General features: G+C 36.0%; 1 protein-coding gene across 1 annotated transcript in view; it reads left to right on the plus strand.

Moving 5' to 3' along the window:
• The window catches only part of LOC140146803 (clathrin heavy chain 2-like), a 42,841-nt gene extending 31,555 nt beyond the window's left edge, over nt 1-11,286 (plus strand). The window contains exons 5-8 of the mRNA XM_072168684.1: nt 668-841; nt 1,383-1,496; nt 3,482-3,655; nt 6,943-11,286. Of these exons, the coding sequence (XP_072024785.1) occupies nt 668-841; nt 1,383-1,496; nt 3,482-3,655; nt 6,943-7,053 (573 nt within the window). The 3' untranslated portion in view covers nt 7,054-11,286. The remainder of the gene's footprint in view (nt 1-667; nt 842-1,382; nt 1,497-3,481; nt 3,656-6,942) is intronic.
• Nucleotides 11,287-11,925: the final 639 nt, after the last annotated feature.

Genomic DNA, 11,925 nt, shown 5'->3' on the forward strand with positions numbered 1-11,925 from the left:
ATTTTTGAAAATCACAATATAATACAAATTTTATGTCAAATTATAAAAATTTGATATTTTTCAAATTTTTGATATATAACAGTCCTCCAAGTAAATTATATAAATCTAATGACATATTCTTAAAGTGTATGTAGCAGGGAGGAAAAGCCGATGGGCAATTGAAAATTTTGACCTTTCATATTGAAAATATGGATTTTTTTCCCAAAAAGACCTAATTATTTTTGGTGTTTTGGGAAAAAAAATCCATATCTTCAATACGAAAGGTCAAAATTTTCAATTGATCGTCGGCTTTTCATCCCACCTACATACACTTTAAGTATAAATCATCAGATTTGTAAAGTTTACTTCAAGTACTGTTAAATATCAAAAATATCAAATTTTAATGATTTGCCATAAAATGTGTATTAAATTGCGAATTTCAAAAAATCAAAATTATTTGATATCAGAATGACATTCTTCGTATTCAGAATGCAATTCGATATGTCTGATGTGCTCGAATGTCCCACAATAAATACTGTCCAAACGTTCATACCCCAGCCCTTAAGGCAGACCAATTTTTTTAATGTCTTAATTTGGGGGGAAAATCTTTTTATTATGTTATTAGTTCTATTTAAGAACCTCACAGGTTTGTTTCAAAATAAATGTCTCAACTTTTTTTTCATTTCAGTCGGACGAGTCCAACTATGTATCTGGCGTCGCCCAGATTCACTGTATAGAAAACCAATGCTGCCAGTGTATAGATGCCCAAGCTGTTACCTTTACCTCATATAGAAGAAGTGACAATCAGAAACCTACATCTATACTGTGTCTTGCCAATAGAAGTCCAGCACAACAGGGAAAGGTGAGTGACAGGGCCTGGAATTGAACCTTGGGGGACATCAAAACTATGTATCTGGCGTCGCCCAGATTCACTGTATAGAAAACCAATGCTATTACCTTTACCTCATATAGAAGAAGTGACAGTAAGAAACCTACATCTATACTGTGTCTTGCCAATAGAAGTCCTGCACAACAGGGAAAGGTAAGTGGCAGGACCTGGAATGGAACCTTGGGGACATCAAATTTATGTATCGGTTGTAGCTCAGATTTACAGTATAGAAAACCAATGCTGCCAGTGTATAGATGCCCAAGCTGTTACATTTACCTCATATAGAAGAAGTGACAATCAGAAACCTACATCTATACTGTGTCTTGCCAATAGAAGTCCTGCACAACAGGGAAAGGTAAGGGACAGGACCTGGAATTGAACCTTGAGGGACATCATATCTATGTATCTGTTGTGGCCCAGATTCTCTGTATAAAAAATCAATCTTCCACAGGGATTGTGTGGATTTTAAATGGAATAGCCTTTTGTGTAACATTACGGATGTTGTTTCTTTCAGATTCATATTATAGAATTGGGACCTCATATATCTGGTAACACAGCGCTTTCTTCCTTTACGGAACAACTCTACTTTGACGAGACCGACAGATATGATTTTCCTGTCTCTATACAAGTAAGTAGATGTTCAACCCTGATTGTTTTATTTTTTTTAAACAATTCAAATTTTACCAGCCTGTTTATCCTGTGTATTATTTCAATGGTTTTAATATTACCTAATACTTTTATACCAAATGTAACCACTAAAAAGATGTATATCATGGAGACAGGTTGTGTGTAAATAGAACTGTCGTGTTTCCAAACAATTCTTATGTATACAACCAACCCAAAAGTTAGGAAAAAACACATGTAATTCTCAATCTTAATATGAAGAGAATGTTTACCCTCGGTCGTCACCTCTGTAATTTTCAGCTGTTGTTAATGCCAAGTGTCCAGCCAGCTTTTAAGTTTGAAAACTTTCATTATAGGTGACCCCGGTCATCCGGGTACTTATTTTACATGACGCTACAGTGCCTACACTTACGCTTTTCAACCCACAATAGACCGTGGAGCAGTGCGACTAGTTGAAGACTTGTAACAGAGGCTGATTCAGTTTGTTGACATTTTGTTTTGACCTCGAATCAAGCATATTTCGGGCCGATTTCGTAAAATAAGGGTTAAATACTTGGCGAAAATTGCATTTTATGTGAAGCTGAACACATGAACATGTAGAGGAGAGTCTTTATTTTTGTTGTTGGCTGGAGGCCCCATGTCGAGAAGTTATAGAAATGGTAGTATTTTGGCCGATTTGAAAAGGGACAAACCACAGAAAACTACAAATTTGACTTCTGAATCGGATTTGTTGTCAACGGCTTGTGACGTCACTCCGGGGTCACCTATTGGGGCTTGAATAACGAAGCAAAGAGGTTAGAAGCAAAGAGTACTGACTCCACCATGCTTGTGTGTAGCTCATGGAGGACAAGATAGTGTACCTCTGGATTATTACCCCATACGCCTGGTAAAATTCAACTTCTTCTTCTTCTTCCTTATAAGTGCCTCCCTCATATGTATGAGTATTATCGCACTGCGTACAGACAAGCTGTACTTATTTTTACTCTGGAACCTAGAGTAGATGAGTGTATTTTTGAAGTACAGTCAACAGTACCGGGATGATCCCCTGCTCTTTTCGAATAGCCTGTGACGTTCTTTAACTTGCACACTACATTAATGTGAGAAAATATGCATGTACACGGGACCGACAGCTTAAAGTGCCCTCCGAAGCACTAAGCAAGTAGAGTGAAGTGCCTTGCTCTAGGACACAAAGAGCCAGCCGAGCTCAGGCGGACCTGGGATTCGAACCCTTGACCCTTGGATTCACAGTCCAACGCCTTAAACGCCTCTCCCTAACTTTAAGTAAAGCTGAATTTATATTCGATCTGCAAACAATTGCGATGCATACATCGCTTTTGCATTTCATCATGGTGATGCCGATTGCAGACGACAATTAAAATATTCTAAATGTCACAAGTATACGTTCAGAAAAGCCATTGCTCTCAATAATTATTGTTTTAAATTAATTCATCAGCAAAATTATAGATCCAGTTGGTTGGAAATGATTGGGTGATGCATTCATATGTCAAGCGACATCGCTGGGTAGTTGAGATTTCTTCAACTTGCAAAAGTGACATTGTTTTTGCCTTGGCGATTTGAATTGATTGATCAGCTTGACGCTCTGAAAATGGAAGTAAACACTGAGCAAGCGTGAGAAAAGCTTTTCTGTAAAAGCGATCAAGTATGAAATCAGCTTAGACACCAAATATTGTTTGACATTGAGTTTATGCTGATAAGTGGCAGAGGTACAATATTTTATTTGGAACCCATCAGTGATAAACCAAGATGGTGGATTTACCATGTTACACACAGAAATTTTGAGTCTGTACTCTTTGAGTCTAATATCTTTGAAATCACCACTACTGTTGAAGTTTCTTGCCAAATGTCTTAATTCGTTTATCTTATGTTCAACTATAGCCTCCAATTCTGTAAACTTTGTATCTCAAAACAGTCAATTGCAATCTGTTTGTCTGTTTGTTCTCCCCACTCTCTCTCTTACTACCCCTGCAGGTGTGCCCCACCTACGGTCTTGTCTATGTCTTAACCAAATACGGCCATGTTAAAGTGTGCGACATTGAGTCCGCGCAACACCTTTGTAGTGCGAGGGCGTCTCCTCTCACAATATTCACTGCGGTGCCTGATACAGAAGGGAAGAAGGTGATAGGGATTGATAGGTGTGGAAAGGTAGGAAGCATTGCCATAGTAACAGATTGTTTTTTCATATTTGCAAAACAAACCCACAAGTTAAGGGATTATTTGTGACACGATCTGCTCCATGGGGCCAAAGGAGGCATTTTTAAAAATTGAGTTACTATAATTATCACCATATACAAACATTATGCTATTTATATACTGAAAACACCAAAGATCTAGCATACTTGGTTCTAAAGTTATGAAGTTTTGTGATGTGTATTTTGTTATGTATTTTATTGTTTTTTTACTCCATATTTTTGCCTTTATCTCAAATTCAAATTTGCCACCTTTGGCTCCCATGGACCAGATCATGTCACATTTGTTCTAAACTAATACAATTTGCAAAATCAAATGCTTGAAAAGGTACTTGCTAAAGTGTGTTTGCTAGAAATTCTCTCAGAGGTCCTTAAAGTGCCTTGAACAAACAAAAATATTTTTGTAAACTGTCCACGTACAGTCTGTGTATTACTCTTTCCACGACTGCAGTCAACAAATTTCATTTTTTAAGTAAAAAAATTCAGGATTGTAAATTTTCATTACCCTATTTGGAATTGGTTTGAAAAATACATTAAAATTAGTACAAACATGCCTAGTATTGGTACAGTAGTTCTTAAAGCCATATTATAACATTTCTGTAAAAATAGATTAGTATTTATTTTCCATAAAATGTTAGCTTTTACTGTCAGATATGTCCCCTTTTAATTTTGAGCCGAACAAGTGACGTAAAGCATAGAAAATTGGAATTTACTACTAGCGCCCATGCATGTTACTCCCATGGTTGTAATACGGTAGGATCCTCGGGTGTGTGTGTATGTGTATCCCGACGCCTGTATGTACTGTACATACATACGTGTTCGACTAATATTTCCATCATAATAATAAAACGCCGGTTCCGTTGTTTTATTCAAAATCTCGGATTGTGTAAAAACCAGAATTTAAAAAAAATTTGAGGGCGTTCTTTTCAGCAAATGTTATAATATGGCTTTAAGACAGCTTTTTATATTTTGAGAAAATATCTCAAAACTTGGGACTTTTTATGTTGAAGCCTATATATGGTTGGCACGCAGAGCATTGAGCTATATTTAACATGTATAGCCTGATGGTTTGTGTAATAAGTTTGTGGAAAGTGCATTAAAGCTCAAACAAAATTAGATCTTACTCAATCTTGTACAACACCGAATAGGACAAAATACAATGTACTTTTTGCTTGGGTGTCAATCCTCCCCCCTTGCTTTGGGGGGAAATTAGCCATGCTTTGTTCTTTTCAGCCACTTTTTGACCATTTAGACCAACTGCCCCCCCCCCCCCCCACCACACACACACTTTTCAAGACGGATTGACAATGCTGCAAAAGTCACTTGCAGAGTCAATACAAGATACACTGAAGTAGAAGAGCATCAAATAAATCATTTTTATTTTTTTGCTGTTGGTGGCCTGAAAAAGTTTTAAAAACTGTATAAATTGATTTTTAATAGGATTTATTGATTTCACGTTGCTTGTAAAACGAACGTTTTTTTCATTCATTATACTCATCCACATACAGTCTGTGCAATAACTCTTTCCACAACTGTAGACAACAAATTTCATTTGTAAAATCAGAATTGTAAATTTTCATTTCCATATTTGGAATCTGCATGAAAAAATGCATTAAAATGAGTACAAACAAGCCTACTGTCTGTTCAATTAGCTTAGATTCTTGAATTTTTAAGATATTTGAAAAAATAAAAAATTGTGGTCAAAGTCATCAAAGAAAAGTGTTAGCACAGCCTTAGACCTAACGTGATTTATACTTTTCAAATTCTAAAGTTCAATTTAAAACCCCATTTCTTTTCAATTTTGGTCTTTTCCCATGATATTTGTATAAAAAGCCATAGAACGTCGGGTACCATAAACTTTTTTGAAACAATCCATTTAGAGCAATGGGACGAATGTCATAATGCGATGAGATAGTATTTATTCGACCATCCGCATCAGGAAGTATTGTCCAACAATAGCTATTTGCCAGTAGGCCTATACATGAGTATGCCTAAATTGTGTTGAAACCCTACTGTTGAAACATTACGTTATTATTTATGAACTAAGGTTTTCTAAAATAGGCCCAGCTTATGTAAATACATTCCTTGTGTATTTATTTATTTATTTATATTTATTTATTTATTTATTTATATTTATTTATTGTGCGAATGGGTTTTAGAAGCAGTAGACACATAGGCCTATTATAAAACTACACATTTATTTTCAATTTGTTATTTCGCTTTTGTTTGTTGAATACAAACTATGAGAAGGACATTTGGAAACAAAAGAACTTTTGTACAAGCAAATATTATTTAAAATAATCACGTTACAGCAAAAAATTCTTGTAAAGTCACTGTATCTGAAAATGTCAAGTTTAATGCTGATATTCCTGGGAAGGAATGATGGTATTAAACAAAACTCAATTTACATTGTAAACCAGTTGAAATAAGAACGAAATCCATGATTTGAATGTCATTGTTTAGGAAATAAATAATGCTCAGAATAATGTTATTCATAAAACGTAATCGCGCTATATAATTTCGTGTAACAGAAACCGGGGGACCATCTATATAGAACCTATCCAATAACCGGAACGGTATAACAATTGAAATGGCAAGACAGATTAGTGGACAGATTGCTTTGCTAAATTGGATAGGGTCTATGCCCTAAGTTGAGAATGGACTGTCCCACTTGAATGGTAAAAAGGTCGCGAACCCTTTTGGTGGACCCAAGTAACTGCCTAAAATGAGGCAAAATTGAAAAGAAATGGGTTTTTTACTTGAACTTTGGAATTTGAAAAGTATAAATCACGTTAGGTCTAAGGCTGTGCTAACACTTTTCTTTGATAACTTTGGCCACAATTTTTTATATTTTCAAATATCTTAAAAATTCAAGAATCTAAGCTAATTGAACAGACAGTAGTATTGGGTCAGTAGTTCTTAAGATAGCGCTTTATATTTTGAGAAAATATCTCAAAAATTGGGACTTATTATGTTGAAGCCTATGGCTGGCATGCAGAGCATTGAAAAAGAGCATAAAATAAAACAATTTTTTTCCGGACATGAAGCTATAGTGTAATGAAATGTGGTAAAATGGCTCACTAAAACGAAATTCACAAAACTTACATGAAACAGATTAATGTCAATTAGCAATTTTCGCTTGACAAAACCAGTAAGTTTTTACTTACTCTAATATTTTTAAATGTGTTTTGAATTCTATTCCATGCAGCTCCACTAATCGTTACTTTGTTAATTTATTCACAGCTTCTATCTATTGGTGTAGCAGAGAAAGCACTCATCAACCATGTCCAAGCGAACCTAAAAAGACCCGCCATAGCAACTCGTCTAAAACAATCAATGTTCCCTCCGGAATGATATGTCTCCATGGCAACAGAACAAGGATTCTTTCACGATATTATGTGTTTGTAATATGCGGCATTTTTGTGCAATAACCGGAGGAGGATAGAATGTCATTATGTATGCAAATATGCAAATGTAGATGAGTTATTCAAAGAGTGCATGCATGGGTCAAGATGGAGATCATCGTCTTCAGGGCCAGGAAGTGTTGTGATAGTAGCCATGAGTATTTTGTTTAGATATGTGGATTAATGCAATTCAGAGGAGCATCGGTGAAATCAATTGTCCTAGTTGTTGATTTAAAGTTGATATTAACAATCTGGTGCATGCACTGTCAAGATAAAAAGGTAATCATAGAGGAACCAACAGCATCTGTGATTGGCTACTACCATGCTTGGAAACCATGGAGGAACCAACAGCACCTGTGATTGGCTACTACCATGTTTGGAAACCATGCAGGAACCAACAGCATCTTTGATTGGCTACTACCTTGTTTGAAAACCATGGAGGAACCAACAGCATCTGTGATTGGCTACTACCATGTTTGGAAATCATGGAGGAACCAACAGCATCTGTGATTGGCTACTATACCATGTTTGGAAACCATGGAGGAACCAACAGCATCTGTGATTGGCTACTACCATGCTTGAAAACCATGGAGGAACCAACAGCATCTGTGATTGGCTACTACCATGTTTGAAAACCATAGAGGAATCAGCAGAATCTGTGATTGGCTACTACCATAATTGGTGTAAAACACTACATCTACATGCATTTTTTAGTTACAAGAGTGCCAACAAAGAAAATATTAGACTAATCTTTATTGATGTCTGGAAGAAGTGGCATCATCAGTTACGAAAAAAAGCACCAGTTCATGAGATCTACTGTAAGAAATTTCTGTAGAAAAAAATCAAGAACATCTATGGATCTATGTTTTTTGTGTGAAGTTAGACATGTTGGTGCAGCTAAAAGGAAGAATTCATATTCCAAATTAATATCAATATTAATTGGTTTGGTCAAGAGCAGGATTTAGTTCAGATAAGACATTGCACCACATAATGTAGATGAGTGTAGAGGACTTTTTACAAAAACAGGGTAGCAAAATTTACATGGATCATGATTTGCTTGTTTATTCATGACCATCACAAAGATCGATTACCTTATGCAAAGTAAAACAATGAAGAATCACATTATATGCAATATTCTGCAGCGATTGTACGATAGGCAAATTTGATCTTTTACAGAGCTATCTCAACACAGCTTTCAATATTGTAGTGGTTGCTATATGCAGATCTTTCATCCCTATCTTCTACACAGGGAGTGTGAATTTCAAATGGAGTTACCTGAATGCATGGCTCCATTTGAAATGTCTTCTATAGGGGTTGTATGGGTTTCAACTAGAATAGCCTGTTGCATTCAAATCATTATGGAGAGCATGTGGTTATCCAGTTGGTATTAAATGTATATCACGTTGATATAATTATGCTACACAATTCATACAATGTTGAATCTGTCGAAACTTCTCATCAATATGGAGAGCAGTCACCCATATGGTCAGTGTCAATATATGCTACGCACATTTAAGCAGCTGCGAATCCTGGTAGCTCAGCAATTGTTTTCATATCAACTTAAAACAGGTGAAATTGTAATTCAATCTTCAAAGATTTATACAATGTTATGATCATTGTGTAGAGTATTCAGTCATTGTCCAGTTCGTAACTTCGTCCAGTTGGTAATATCGTCAACACGCTGGACATATTTATGCTACGCAAATCCAAGCAGCTACGAATCCTGGTAACTCGACAACCGTATTCACATCAACTTGAGGTGAAATTGTAATTTAAGCTTCAAAGATTTATACAATGTTATGATCATTGTGTAGATTATTCAGTTATCGTCCAGTTCGTAACATCGTCCAGTTGGTAGCATCGTCAACACGCGGGACATATTTATGCTACGTAAATCCAAGCAGCTATGATTCCTGGTAACTCGACAATCATTTTCATATCAACTTGAAATAGGTGAAATTGTAATTCAGTCTTCAAAGATTAATACAATGTTATGATCATTGTGTGAAGTATTCAGTCGTCGTCCAGTTCGTAACATCATCCAGTTGGTAACATCGTCAACATGGACATATTTATGCTGCGCAAATCCAAGCAGCTGTGATTCCTGGTAACTCGGCAAACGTTTTCATATCAACAAAACAGGTGAAATTGTAATTCTATTTTCAAAGATTTATACAATGTTTTGACCATTGTGTAAAGCGTCAAGTCATCGTCCAGTTGGTAACATCTTCAACACGGACATATTTATGCTACGCAAATCCAAGCAGCTACGAATCCTGGTAACTCGGCAATCATATTCATATCAACCAAAATAGGTAAAATTGTAACTCCAATCAAAGATTTATACCATATTTTGATCATTGTGTAGAGTATTCAATCATCATCCAGTTGGTAACATCGTCAACATGCTACGCAATGCTAAGCAGCTGCAAGTCATCAGTGGTAACTAACTTGGGTACAATTCTGGTTTACCCCCTGTGTGGATTAAGGCCATGTTTTCCATAGGATGTGTATGTGTATGGAATGGCCAATTGCACATATTGGCAGCCGTCATATTTAGTTGTAATTCCCCTTAAGGGTATATTGGGTTATTCCATTTAAAATCCACACTACCCCTGTGGAAGATTTAACTTAAGTCTTCCACAGAGGGAGTATGAGTTTCAAATAGAATAGACAGTTGGGTAACTTTAAACTTCCATTTGAAATACTCATTCCAGTTGTGGAAGATATTATAAGTAAAGCTATAATACAGGGGGAGTACGGCTTTCAAAATGATTTACCCTGACAAATTACATTTGAAAAACATACTCCCCCTGTGGAAGATATTTCCAAAATCAATTACAGGGGTAATGTGGAGTTCAACTGGAATAGCTCATTATAGCAGCCTTAAATCCAAACCCCTCCTATAAATATGTACTCTCTAGATAGGACACATTTAAATTAAGATGTTGCACCAAAATATTTTATACAAAATAACATATAAAATCAGTATTATTATATACTCTATTCAAGTGCTCACAAACTACAATCATGATAAAAAATCACCTAAATCATAAATTTATTAACTATTTATGTAATAATGTGATAAGAATTCATTGTAGATTCAACAGATTTGTATCGATGTTACTGTTCAAAAAATTGTCTGAAATTCTCTGCTAAGTTGGTAGCAAATATTGTGTGTAGAACAATTTATTATCTTTTATAATAAAAATGTCAGTTTTGCAAATTGTTACATGTGTTGTCCACATGATTACCACTTCAGCATCATATGGTGATCATATGATAATCATGTGATATCCATGTGCATGACACCCCCGATGACACCCTTTTGACAATCACATAGTGTACTTGTGCCATATTTTCTCTAATCATGATTATCACATGGTGTTACTTTGTAAAGTGATATCATGTGACATCCATGTGATCTTCATTGATCATATCATGTACTGTCAGGTTTTGTCATACAATGTCATAGTGTAATGTCCATATGGTATTTACATGTGGTATGTCATAGCCATATGACTTCCATGTGATACTTATATGACACCAATATTCCCTTTGTGAACATAGGACATCAATATGATACCTATAGTGGGAATTCCAATTGAATGAACGCATTCAATATCGTGACAATTTTTTGTGTACTCTGTGCAATGTACGCCAGCGTGTGCGACTGCACGAGTAACACGGAAGTGATTCCAACCATGCCAATCCACTCGTGATTGGTTAGCATTGTATCCAAGGTCGTGCGTTTGCGTTGAAGTTTGAAATATGCGATATATGATCGCGGTTGGATCGAGTACAGCTATTGAAAGCTGCATTCATTCAATCGGAATTCCTACTCTAAACACTTGTGTGATATAGTTTACATGGTGAGTTGCGTAACTGGTCATTTTCACGGACATTCTTTTTCACAATTTCCAGCAAAGGGGATGCCATTATGCGTGTTGGTATTTTTGTGAAATTCATGCCTTAACATATATGATGAAAGGTCATGTCCGTGTGTTGTTAAATTTGCGATCTAACCTCTATTGGCGAAATTCGTGAAAATAAAATCATTGTGAATAATGACCACTAATATACAGCATGTGATTATCTTCACATTAGGCTGTTCCAGGTGAAATCCATACACCCCCTATGGAAGACATGACCTTAATCTCCACACAGGGAGTGTGAATTTTAAATGGAGCCACCTATTTTGATAACCCCATTTGAAATTCACACTCCCTGTGTGGAAGATTAAGGTCATGTATTCTGTAGGGGGTGTATGGATTTCAGCTGGAATAGCGCATTGCATATTGTTTAGTTTTATAAATTTAAATCAAATCATGTTACATCTTATTCATTTTGTACAAAAAACTGGACAAACTTTGTAAAATTCTAGCAGTATTATTCTTTAGTCTCTTGACAGTTTCCAAATGGCTTCTAAACTTAATATATCTACCTGATATTGGTCTATTCCAGATATAATTTACACCCCCCACACACACACCCCTACTAAAATGCAGAAAACCTTTGACGAGCGCGACTACCGTGATGTTGCAAATTCGGCGCTAACAACGCGTACGGCGCACAGTTCATTTATAAATTTCCACTCGGCAACAACAGATCGCCTCAGCAGCCAATCAGAGACCAGTGCGGGCAAAGCATTAAATACGCCAGGTATACTTACAATACGCGCTCGACAAAGGTTTTCTGCATTTTAGTATAAAGAGACTTGGGATTCCCAAGTTTATTTTAACCATTTTACAAGAAGAATTCCCAAAATAAATCTTGTTTTTTCACAGGGAATTCCCAATGTTTTCTAACTTTTGAGATGAAA

This window comes from Amphiura filiformis, chromosome 2 (genome assembly GCF_039555335.1).
Source record: "Amphiura filiformis chromosome 2, Afil_fr2py, whole genome shotgun sequence".
Taxonomy (NCBI): Eukaryota; Metazoa; Echinodermata; class Ophiuroidea; order Amphilepidida; family Amphiuridae; genus Amphiura; species Amphiura filiformis.